At 48.4% G+C, this 12,500-nt stretch overlaps 1 protein-coding gene across 5 annotated transcripts in view; it reads left to right on the top strand.

The window, feature by feature from the left end:
• LOC129842243 (lipoma-preferred partner homolog) overlaps positions 1-12,500 on the top strand; it is a 650,654-nt gene that overhangs the window by 305,773 nt on the left and 332,381 nt on the right. For all 5 annotated transcript variants that reach the window (XM_055910714.1, XM_055910711.1, XM_055910715.1 and 2 more), the window contains one exon: positions 1-113. This exon is cut by the window's left edge and continues 10 nt beyond it. In XM_055910714.1, coding sequence (XP_055766689.1) covers positions 1-113 — 113 coding nt within the window. The remainder of the gene's footprint in view (positions 114-12,500) is intronic.

The following is a 12,500-nucleotide window of genomic DNA, read 5'->3' as shown; positions in this document are numbered from 1 at the left end:
CACGGAAGACTCTGGAGGAAAGGCGTTCCAGTCTGGATGCTGAGATTGACTCTCTAACCTCTATCCTGGCTGACCTGGAGAGTAACTCACCTTACAAGCCCCGCAATGCACAGGTATACCTTACCTTACCACTAACTGTCAGGTACATATATATAGGCCTGTGTATCTGGAGAGACCATGCTTTGTGTCGTGAGAGCTCAACTTGCTGTATAAACTTTACCTCCACTAACTACCAACACAATACTCAGTTACCAACTTTACCTCCACTAACTACCAACACTCAGTTACCAACTTTACCTCCACTAACTACCAACACAATACTCAGTTATAAACTTTACCTCCACTAACTACCAACACAACACACAGTTATAAACTTTACCTCCACTAACTACCAACACAATAGACAGTTATAAACTTTACCTCCACTTACTACCAACACAATACTCAGTTACCAACTTTACCTCCACTAACTACCAACACAACAGACAGTTATAAACTTTACCTCCACTAACTACCAACACTCAGTTACCAACTTTACCTCCACTAACTACCAATACTCAGTTACCAACTTTACCTCCACTAACTACCAACACAATACTCAGTTACCAACTTTACCTCCACTAACTACCAACACAATAGACAGTTATAAACTTTACCTCCACTAACTACCAACACAATACTCAGTTATAAACTTTACCTCCACTAACTACCAACACAATACTCAGTTATAAACTTTACCTCCACTAACTACCAACACAATACTCAGTTACCAACTTTACCTCCACTAACTACCAACACAATACTCAGTTATAAACTTTACCTCCACTAACTACCAACACAATACTCAGTTATAAACTTTACCTCCACTAACTACCAACACAATACTCAGTTACCAACTTTACCTCCACTAACTACCAACACAACATATATTTACAAACTGTTGTTTATTAAAGTTGTCCTGCATTTCAGCCTGGTAGTGGGATAGTTCTCATTTGTTGTAATGTGTTATTGGTTTCTAATAATAAAATGAGTCTTGACCCAGCTATGTCAGTAATAGATATCAGATGAATTGAAGAGCAACTTGAAACTAGTGAAAAGCCTTGGGCACTAAGAGAAATAGTTTGAGACACAATAAATGTAGGACACCATAGTGTTAAAAACAAAACTAATCATCTTTGGGAAAGGAAGAGCTCGAGGGCCGAGCGGCAGGAAACGAGATCACGGCTGGTTCTGATTTGATGTGAAGGATGTACGTTGAGGTACAGAGTCAAGGCTGTAACCAGGGTCTGAGTGTTAGTGAGGTACAGAGTCAAGGCTGTAACCAGGGTCTGAGTGTTAGTGAGGTACAGAGTCAAGGCTGTAACCAGGGTCTGAGTGTTAGTGAGGTACAGAGTCAAGGCTGTAACCAGGGTCTGAGTGTTAGTGAGGTACAGAGTCAAGGCTGTAACCAGGGTCTGAGTGTTAGTGAGGTACAGAGTCAAGGCTGTAACCAGGGTCTGAGTGTTAGTGAGGTACAGAGTCAAGGCTGTAACCAGGGTCTGAGTGTTAGTGAGGTACAGAGTCAAGGCTGTAACCAGGGTCTGAGTGTTAGTGAGGTACAGAGTCAAGGCTGTAACCAGGGTCTGAGTGTTAGTGAGGTACAGAGTCAAGGCTGTAACCAGGGTCTGAGTGTTAGTGAGGTACAGAGTCAAGGCTGTAACCAGGGTCTGAGTGTTAGTGAGGTACAGAGTCAAGGCTGTAACCAGGGTCTGAGTGTTAGTGAGGTACAGAGTCAAGGCTGTAACCAGGGTCTGAGTGTTAGTGAGGTACAGAGTCAAGGCTGTAACCAGGGTCTGAGTGTTAGTGAGGTACAGAGTCAAGGCTGTAACCAGGGTCTGAGCGTTAGTGAGGTACAGAGTCAAGGCTGTAACCAGGGTCTGAGTGTTAGTGAGGTACAGAGTCAAGGCTGTAACCAGGGTCTGAGTGTTAGTGAGGTACAGAGTCAAGGCTGTAACCAGGGTCTGAGTGTTAGTGAGGTACAGAGTCAAGGCTGTAACCAGGGTCTGAGTGTTAGTGAGGTACAGAGTCAAGGCTGTAACCAGGGTCTGAGCGTTAGTGAGGTACAGAGTCAAGGCTGTAACCAGGGTCTGAGTGTTAGTGAGGTACAGAGTCAAGGCTGTAACCAGGGTCTGAGTGTTAGTGAGGTACAGAGTCAAGGCTGTAACCAGGGTCTGAGTGTTAGTGAGGTACAGAGTCAAGGCTGTAACCAGGGTCTGAGTGTTAGTGAGGTACAGAGTCAAGGCTGTAACCAGGGTCTGAGTGTTAGTGAGGTACAGAGTCAAGGCTGTAACCAGGGTCTGAGTGTTAGTGAGGTACAGAGTCAAGGCTGTAACCAGGGTCTGAGTGTTAGTGAGGTACAGAGTCAAGGCTGTAACCAGGGTCTGAGTGTTAGTGAGGTACAGAGTCAAGGCTGTAACCAGGGTCTGAGTGTTAGTGAGGTACAGAGTCAAGGCTGTAACCAGGGTCTGAGTGTTAGTGAGGTACAGAGTCAAGGCTGTAACCAGGGTCTGAGTGTTAGTGAGGTACAGAGTCAAGGCTGTAACCAGGGTCTGAGTGTTAGTGAGGTACAGAGTCAAGGCTGTAACCAGGGTCTGAGTGTTAGTGAGGTACAGAGTCAAGGCTGTAACCAGGGTCTGAGTGTTAGTGAGGTACAGAGTCAAGGCTGTAACCAGGGTCTGAGTGTTAGTGAGGTACAGAGTCAAGGCTGTAACCAGGGTCTGAGTGTTAGTGAGGTACAGAGTCAAGGCTGTAACCAGGGTCTGAGTGTTAGTGAGGTACAGAGTCAAGGCTGTAACCAGGGTCTGAGTGTTAGTGAGGTACAGAGTCAAGGCTGTAACCAGGGTCTGAGTGTTAGTGAGGTACAGAGTCAAGGCTGTAACCAGGGTCTGAGTGTTAGTGAGGTACAGAGTCAAGGCTGTAACCAGGGTCTGAGTGTTAGTGAGGTACAGAGTCAAGGCTGTAACCAGGGTCTGAGTGTTAGTGAGGTACAGAGTCAAGGCTGTAACCAGGGTCTGAGTGTTAGTGAGGTACAGAGTCAAGGCTGTAACCAGGGTCTGAGTGTTAGTGAGGTACAGAGTCAAGGCTGTAACCAGGGTCTGAGTGTTAGTGAGGTACAGAGTCAAGGCTGTAACCAGGGTCTGAGTGTTAGTGAGGTACAGAGTCAAGGCTGTAACCAGGGTCTGAGTGTTAGTGAGGTACAGAGTCAAGGCTGTAACCAGGGTCTGAGTGTTAGTGAGGTACAGAGTCAAGGCTGTAACCAGGGTCTGAGTGTTAGTGAGGTACAGAGTCAAGGCTGTAACCAGGGTCTGAGTGTTAGTGAGGTACAGAGTCAAGGCTGTAACCAGGGTCTGAGTGTTAGTGAGGTACAGAGTCAAGGCTGTAACCAGGGTCTGAGTGTTAGTGAGGTACAGAGTCAAGGCTGTAACCAGGGTCTGAGTGTTAGTGAGGTACAGAGTCAAGGCTGTAACCAGGGTCTGAGTGTTAGTGAGGTACAGAGTCAAGGCTGTAACCAGGGTCTGAGTGTTAGTGAGGTACAGAGTCAAGGCTGTAACCAGGGTCTGAGTGTTAGTGAGGTACAGAGTCAAGGCTGTAACCAGGGTCTGAGTGTTAGTGAGGTACAGAGTCAAGGCTGTAACCAGGGTCTGAGTGTTAGTGAGGTACAGAGTCAAGGCTGTAACCAGGGTCTGAGTGTTAGTGAGGTACAGAGTCAAGGCTGTAACCAGGGTCTGAGTGTTAGTGAGGTACAGAGTCAAGGCTGTAACCAGGGTCTGAGTGTTAGTGAGGTACAGAGTCAAGGCTGTAACCAGGGTCTGAGTGTTAGTGAGGTACAGAGTCAAGGCTGTAACCAGGGTCTGAGTGTTAGTGAGGTACAGAGTCAAGGCTGTAACCAGGGTCTGAGTGTTAGTGAGGTACAGAGTCAAGGCTGTAACCAGGGTCTGAGTGTTAGTGAGGTACAGAGTCAAGGCTGTAACCAGGGTCTGAGTGTTAGTGAGGTACAGAGTCAAGGCTGTAACCAGGGTCTGAGTGTTAGTGAGGTACAGAGTCAAGGCTGTAACCAGGGTCTGAGTGTTAGTGAGGTACAGAGTCAAGGCTGTAACCAGGGTCTGAGTGTTAGTGAGGTACAGAGTCAAGGCTGTAACCAGGGTCTGAGTGTTAGTGAGGTACAGAGTCAAGGCTGTAACCAGGGTCTGAGTGTTAGTGAGGTACAGAGTCAAGGCTGTAACCAGGGTCTGAGTGTTAGTGAGGTACAGAGTCAAGGCTGTAACCAGGGTCTGAGTGTTAGTGAGGTACAGAGTCAAGGCTGTAACCAGGGTCTGAGTGTTAGTGAGGTACAGAGTCAAGGCTGTAACCAGGGTCTGAGTGTTAGTGAGGTACAGAGTCAAGGCTGTAACCAGGGTCTGAGTGTTAGTGAGGTACAGAGTCAAGGCTGTAACCAGGGTCTGAGTGTTAGTGAGGTACAGAGTCAAGGCTGTAACCAGGGTCTGAGTGTTAGTGAGGTACAGAGTCAAGGCTGTAACCAGGGTCTGAGTGTTAGTGAGGTACAGAGTCAAGGCTGTAACCAGGGTCTGAGTGTTAGTGAGGTACAGAGTCAAGGCTGTAACCAGGGTCTGAGTGTTAGTGAGGTACAGAGTCAAGGCTGTAACCAGGGTCTGAGTGTTAGTGAGGTACAGAGTCAAGGCTGTAACCAGGGTCTGAGTGTTAGTGAGGTACAGAGTCAAGGCTGTAACCAGGGTCTGAGTGTTAGTGAGGTACAGAGTCAAGGCTGTAACCAGGGTCTGAGTGTTAGTGAGGTACAGAGTCAAGGCTGTAACCAGGGTCTGAGTGTTAGTGAGGTACAGAGTCAAGGCTGTAACCAGGGTCTGAGTGTTAGTGAGGTACAGAGTCAAGGCTGTAACCAGGGTCTGAGTGTTAGTGAGGTACAGAGTCAAGGCTGTAACCAGGGTCTGAGTGTTAGTGAGGTACAGAGTCAAGGCTGTAACCAGGGTCTGAGTGTTAGTGAGGTACAGAGTCAAGGCTGTAACCAGGGTCTGAGTGTTAGTGAGGTACAGAGTCAAGGCTGTAACCAGGGTCTGAGTGTTAGTGAGGTACAGAGTCAAGGCTGTAACCAGGGTCTGAGTGTTAGTGAGGTACAGAGTCAAGGCTGTAACCAGGGTCTGAGTGTTAGTGAGGTACAGAGTCAAGGCTGTAACCAGGGTCTGAGTGTTAGTGAGGTACAGAGTCAAGGCTGTAACCAGGGTCTGAGTGTTAGTGAGGTACAGAGTCAAGGCTGTAACCAGGGTCTGAGTGTTAGTGAGGTACAGAGTCAAGGCTGTAACCAGGGTCTGAGTGTTAGTGAGGTACAGAGTCAAGGCTGTAACCAGGGTCTGAGTGTTAGTGAGGTACAGAGTCAAGGCTGTAACCAGGGTCTGAGTGTTAGTGAGGTACAGAGTCAAGGCTGTAACCAGGGTCTGAGTGTTAGTGAGGTACAGAGTCAAGGCTGTAACCAGGGTCTGAGTGTTAGTGAGGTACAGAGTCAAGGCTGTAACCAGGGTCTGAGTGTTAGTGAGGTACAGAGTCAAGGCTGTAACCAGGGTCTGAGTGTTAGTGAGGTACAGAGTCAAGGCTGTAACCAGGGTCTGAGTGTTAGTGAGGTACAGAGTCAAGGCTGTAACCAGGGTCTGAGTGTTAGTGAGGTACAGAGTCAAGGCTGTAACCAGGGTCTGAGTGTTAGTGAGGTACAGAGTCAAGGCTGTAACCAGGGTCTGAGTGTTAGTGAGGTACAGAGTCAAGGCTGTAACCAGGGTCTGAGTGTTAGTGAGGTACAGAGTCAAGGCTGTAACCAGGGTCTGAGTGTTAGTGAGGTACAGAGTCAAGGCTGTAACCAGGGTCTGAGTGTTAGTGAGGTACAGAGTCAAGGCTGTAACCAGGGTCTGAGTGTTAGTGAGGTACAGAGTCAAGGCTGTAACCAGGGTCTGAGTGTTAGTGAGGTACAGAGTCAAGGCTGTAACCAGGGTCTGAGTGTTAGTGAGGTACAGAGTCAAGGCTGTAACCAGGGTCTGAGTGTTAGTGAGGTACAGAGTCAAGGCTGTAACCAGGGTCTGAGTGTTAGTGAGGTACAGAGTCAAGGCTGTAACCAGGGTCTGAGTGTTAGTGAGGTACAGAGTCAAGGCTGTAACCAGGGTCTGAGTGTTAGTGAGGTACAGAGTCAAGGCTGTAACCAGGGTCTGAGTGTTAGTGAGGTACAGAGTCAAGGCTGTAACCAGGGTCTGAGTGTTAGTGAGGTACAGAGTCAAGGCTGTAACCAGGGTCTGAGTGTTAGTGAGGTACAGAGTCAAGGCTGTAACCAGGGTCTGAGTGTTAGTGAGGTACAGAGTCAAGGCTGTAACCAGGGTCTGAGTGTTAGTGAGGTACAGAGTCAAGGCTGTAACCAGGGTCTGAGTGTTAGTGAGGTACAGAGTCAAGGCTGTAACCAGGGTCTGAGTGTTAGTGAGGTACAGAGTCAAGGCTGTAACCAGGGTCTGAGTGTTAGTGAGGTACAGAGTCAAGGCTGTAACCAGGGTCTGAGTGTTAGTGAGGTACAGAGTCAAGGCTGTAACCAGGGTCTGAGTGTTAGTGAGGTACAGAGTCAAGGCTGTAACCAGGGTCTGAGTGTTAGTGAGGTACAGAGTCAAGGCTGTAACCAGGGTCTGAGTGTTAGTGAGGTACAGAGTCAAGGCTGTAACCAGGGTCTGAGTGTTAGTGAGGTACAGAGTCAAGGCTGTAACCAGGGTCTGAGTGTTAGTGAGGTACAGAGTCAAGGCTGTAACCAGGGTCTGAGTGTTAGTGAGGTACAGAGTCAAGGCTGTAACCAGGGTCTGAGTGTTAGTGAGGTACAGAGTCAAGGCTGTAACCAGGGTCTGAGTGTTAGTGAGGTACAGAGTCAAGGCTGTAACCAGGGTCTGAGTGTTAGTGAGGTACAGAGTCAAGGCTGTAACCAGGGTCTGAGTGTTAGTGAGGTACAGAGTCAAGGCTGTAACCAGGGTCTGAGTGTTAGTGAGGTACAGAGTCAAGGCTGTAACCAGGGTCTGAGTGTTAGTGAGGTACAGAGTCAAGGCTGTAACCAGGGTCTGAGTGTTAGTGAGGTACAGAGTCAAGGCTGTAACCAGGGTCTGAGTGTTAGTGAGGTACAGAGTCAAGGCTGTAACCAGGGTCTGAGTGTTAGTGAGGTACAGAGTCAAGGCTGTAACCAGGGTCTGAGTGTTAGTGAGGTACAGAGTCAAGGCTGTAACCAGGGTCTGAGTGTTAGTGAGGTACAGAGTCAAGGCTGTAACCAGGGTCTGAGTGTTAGTGAGGTACAGAGTCAAGGCTGTAACCAGGGTCTGAGTGTTAGTGAGGTACAGAGTCAAGGCTGTAACCAGGGTCTGAGTGTTAGTGAGGTACAGAGTCAAGGCTGTAACCAGGGTCTGAGTGTTAGTGAGGTACAGAGTCAAGGCTGTAACCAGGGTCTGAGTGTTAGTGAGGTACAGAGTCAAGGCTGTAACCAGGGTCTGAGTGTTAGTGAGGTACAGAGTCAAGGCTGTAACCAGGGTCTGAGTGTTAGTGAGGTACAGAGTCAAGGCTGTAACCAGGGTCTGAGTGTTAGTGAGGTACAGAGTCAAGGCTGTAACCAGGGTCTGAGTGTTAGTGAGGTACAGAGTCAAGGCTGTAACCAGGGTCTGAGTGTTAGTGAGGTACAGAGTCAAGGCTGTGACCAGGGTCTGAGTGTTAGTGAGGTACAGAGTCAAGGCTGTAACCAGGGTCTGAGTGTTAGCTGTAACCAGGGTCTGAGTGTTAGTGAGGTACAGAGTCAAGGCTGTAACCAGGGTCTGAGTGTTAGTGAGGTACAGAGTCAAGGCTGTAACCAGGGTCTGAGTGTTAGCTGTAACCATGGTCTGAGTGTTAGTGAGGTACAGAGTCAAGTCTGTAACCAGGGTCTGAGTGTTAGTGAGGTACAGAGTCAAGGCTGTAACCAGGGTCTGAGTGTTAGTGAGGTACAGAGTCAAGGCTGTAACCAGGGTCTGAGTGTTAGCTGTAACCAGGGTCTGAGTTTAGTGAGGTACAGAGTCAAGGCTGTAACCAGGGTCTGAGTGTTAGTGAGGTACAGAGTCAAGGCTGTAACCAGGGTCTGAGTGTTAGTGAGGTACAGAGTCAAGGCTGTAACCAGGGTCTGAGTGTTAGTGAGGTACAGAGTCAAGGCTGTAACCAGGGTCTGAGTGTTAGTGAGGTACAGAGTCAAGGCTGTAACCAGGGTCTGAGTGTTAGTGAGGTACAGAGTCAAGGCTGTAACCAGGGTCTGAGTGTTAGTGAGGTACAGAGTCAAGGCTGTAACCAGGGTCTGAGTGTTAGTGAGGTACAGAGTCAAGGCTGTAACCAGGGTCTGAGTGTTAGTGAGGTACAGAGTCAAGGCTGTAACCAGGGTCTGAGTGTTAGTGAGGTACAGAGTCAAGGCTGTAACCAGGGTCTGAGTGTTAGTGAGGTACAGAGTCAAGGCTGTAACCAGGGTCTGAGTGTTAGTGAGGTACAGAGTCAAGGCTGTAACCAGGGTCTGAGTGTTAGTGAGGTACAGAGTCAAGGCTGTAACCAGGGTCTGAGTGTTAGTGAGGTACAGAGTCAAGGCTGTAACCAGGGTCTGAGTGTTAGTGAGGTACAGAGTCAAGGCTGTAACCAGGGTCTGAGTGTTAGGAGGTACAGAGTCAAGGCTGTAACCAGGGTCTGAGTGTTAGTGAGGTACAGAGTCAAGGCTGTAACCAGGGTCTGAGTGTTAGTGAGGTACAGAGTCAAGGCTGTAACCAGGGTCTGAGTGTTAGTGAGGTACAGAGTCAAGGCTGTAACCAGGGTCTGAGTGTTAGTGAGGTACAGAGTCAAGGCTGTAACCAGGGTCTGAGTGTTAGTGAGGTACAGAGTCAAGGCTGTAACCAGGGTCTGAGTGTTAGTGAGGTACAGAGTCAAGGCTGTAACCAGGGTCTGAGTGTTAGTGAGGTACAGAGTCAAGGCTGTAACCAGGGTCTGAGTGTTAGTGAGGTACAGAGTCAAGGCTGTAACCAGGGTCTGAGTGTTAGTGAGGTACAGAGTCAAGGCTGTAACCAGGGTCTGAGTGTTAGTGAGGTACAGAGTCAAGGCTGTAACCAGGGTCTGAGTGTTAGTGAGGTACAGAGTCAAGGCTGTAACCAGGGTCTGAGTGTTAGTGAGGTACAGAGTCAAGGCTGTAACCAGGGTCTGAGTGTTAGTGAGGTACAGAGTCAAGGCTGTAACCAGGGTCTGAGTGTTAGTGAGGTACAGAGTCAAGGCTGTAACCAGGGTCTGAGTGTTAGTGAGGTACAGAGTCAAGGCTGTAACCAGGGTCTGAGTGTTAGTGAGGTACAGAGTCAAGGCTGTAACCAGGGTCTGAGTGTTAGTGAGGTACAGAGTCAAGGCTGTAACCAGGGTCTGAGTGTTAGCTGTAACCAGGGTCTGAGTTTTAGTGAGGTACAGAGTCAAGTCTGTAACCAGGGTCTGAGTGTTAGTGAGGTACAGAGTCAAGGCTGTAACCAGGGTCTGAGTGTTAGTGAGGTACAGAGTCAAGGCTGTAACCAGGGTCAGAGTGTTAGTGAGGTACAGAGTCAAGGCTGTAACCAGGGTCTGAGTGTTAGCTGTAACCAGGGTCTGAGTATTAGTGAGGTACAGAGTCAAGGCTGTAACCAGGGTCTGAGTGTTAGTGAGGTACAGAGTCAAGGCTGTAACCAGGGTCTGAGTGTTAGTGAGGTACAAAGGCTGTAACCAGGGTCTGAGTGTTAGTGAGGTACAGAGTCAAGGCTGTAACCAGGGTCTGAGTGTTAGTGAGGTACAGAGTCAAGGCTGTAACCAGGGTCTGAGTGTTAGTGAGGTACAGAGTCAAGGCTGTAACCAGGGTCTGGGTGTTAGCGAGGTACAGAGTCAAGGCTGTAACCAGGGTCTGAGTGTTAGTGAGGTACAGAGTCAAGGCTGTAACCAGGGTCTGAGTGTTAGTGAGGTACAGAGTCAAGTCTGTAACCAGGGTCTGAGTGTTAGTGAGGTACAGAGTCAAGGCTGTAACCAGGGTCTGAGTGTTAGTGAGGTACAGAGTCAAGGCTGTAACCAGGGTCTGAGTGTTAGTGAGGTACAGAGTCAAGGCTGTAACCAGGGTCTGAGTGTTAGTGAGGTACAGAGTCAAGGCTGTAACCAGGGTCTGAGTGTTAGTGAGGTACAGAGTCAAGGCTGTGACCAGGGTCTGAGTGTTAGAGGTACAGAGTCAAGGCTGTAACCAGGGTCTGAGTGTTAGTGAGGTACAGAGTCAAGGCTGTGACCAGGGTCTGAGTGTTAGAGGTACAGAGTCAAGGCTGTAACCAGGGTCTGAGTGTTAGTGAGGTACAGAGTCAAGGCTGTAACCAGGGTCTGAGTGTTAGTGAGGTACAGAGTCAAGGCTGTAACCAGGGTCTGAGTGTTAGTGAGGTACAGAGTCAAGGCTGTAACCAGGGTCTGAGTGTTAGTGAGGTACAGAGTCAAGGCTGTAACCAGGGTCTGAGTGTTAGTGAGGTACAGAGTCAAGGCTGTAACCAGGGTCTGAGTGTTAGTGAGGTACAGAGTCAAGGCTGTAACCAAGATCTGAGTGTTAGTGAGGTACAGAGTCAAGGCTGTAACCAGGGTCTGAGTGTTAGTGAGGTACAGAGTCAAGGCTGTAACCAGGGTCTGAGTGTTAGTGAGGTACAGAGTCAAGGCTGTAACCAGGGTCTGAGTGTTAGTGAGGTACAGAGTCAAGGCTGTAACCAGGGTCTGAGTGTTTGTGAGGTACAGAGTCAAGGCTGTAACCAGGGTCTGAGCGTTTGTGAGGTACAGAGTCAAGGCTGTAACCAGGGTCTGAGTGTTAGTGAGGTACAGAGTCAAGGCTGTAACCAGGGTCTGAGTGTTAGTGAGGTACAGAGTCAAGGCTGTAACCAGGGTCTGAGTGTTAGTGAGGTACAGAGTCAAGGCTGTAACCAGGGTCTGAGTGTTAGCTGTAACCAGGGTCTGAGTTTTAGTGAGGTACAGAGTCAAGTCTGTAACCAGGGTCTGAGTGTTAGTGAGGTACAGAGTCAAGGCTGTAACCAGGGTCTGAGTGTTAGTGAGGTACAGAGTCAAGGCTGTAACCAGGGTCTGAGTGTTAGTGAGGTACAGAGTCAAGGCTGTAACCAGGGTCTGAGTGTTAGCTGTAACCAGGGTCTGAGTATTAGTGAGGTACAGAGTCAAGGCTGTAACCAGGGTCTGAGTGTTAGTGAGGTACAGAGTCAAGGCTGTAACCAGGGTCTGAGTGTTAGTGAGGTACAAAGGCTGTAACCAGGGTCTGAGTGTTAGTGAGGTACAGAGTCAAGGCTGTAACCAGGGTCTGAGTGTTAGTGAGGTACAGAGTCAAGGCTGTAACCAGGGTCTGAGTGTTAGTGAGGTACAGAGTCAAGGCTGTAACCAGGGTCTGGGTGTTAGCGAGGTACAGAGTCAAGGCTGTAACCAGGGTCTGAGTGTTAGTGAGGTACAGAGTCAAGGCTGTAACCAGGGTCTGAGTGTTAGCTGTAACCAGGGTCTGAGTGTTAGTGAGGTACAGAGTCAAGGCTGTAACCAGGGTCTGAGTGTTAGTGAGGTACAGAGTCAAGGCTGTAACCAGGGTCTGAGTGTTAGTGAGGTACAGAGTCAAGGCTGTAACCAGGGTCTGAGTGTTAGCTGTAACCATGGTCTGATTGTTAGTGAGGTACAGAGTCAAGTCTGTAACCAGGGTCTGAGTGTTAGTGAGGTACAGAGTCAAGGCTGTAACCAGGGTCTGAGTGTTAGTGAGGTACAGAGTCAAGGCTGTAACCAGGGTCTGAGTGTTAGTGAGGTACAGAGTCAAGGCTGTAACCAGGGTCTGAGTGTTAGTGAGGTACAGAGTCAAGGCTGTAACCAGGGTCTGAGTGTTAGTGAGGTACAGAGTCAAGGCTGTAACCAGGGTCTGAGTGTTAGTGAGGTCCGTTGGGGGGGTAAAACAAAGTTAAAGCTTTTTTACTGAATTGTAATACAAATAAAACATTTTTTGAAATGCTATTTGGAGAAAAGCTAACACATAAATACCCCAGGAATGATCACCTTCTGTAGGTTCGTTGTCCATCCGTAAAACACATAGCTGGTTAGCTATACAGTTAGCCGCTACACATTAACTCTGATGATCTCAGCATCGGGTTTTAAAAAAACGATCATTTAATACGTACAGGGGGATCTGTTAGCAGATCAATTATTTCATGAACAAAAAAAAAATGAACAAACGTTTGCTTTATCAAACTTATTTTGTTGTTGTTGTTACAGTTGTCAAACCACATTTCCTGCAAATCTAGACATTTTTGCCATTTTAATCTGATATCTGAGTGAGTGTGACTAACAAAATCAATGGGGTGTTTTCCATGGAGGGCAGGGCCCCTACGTGGCCCGGTCGGTCATTAGTTTAGTTAGGTGGCTGGACTAACTAGACT

Source organism: Salvelinus fontinalis, unplaced genomic scaffold (assembly GCF_029448725.1).
Source record: "Salvelinus fontinalis isolate EN_2023a unplaced genomic scaffold, ASM2944872v1 scaffold_0025, whole genome shotgun sequence".
NCBI classification, from domain to species: Eukaryota; Metazoa; Chordata; class Actinopteri; order Salmoniformes; family Salmonidae; genus Salvelinus; species Salvelinus fontinalis.
This window is presented reverse-complemented; position numbering and strand designations above follow the sequence as displayed.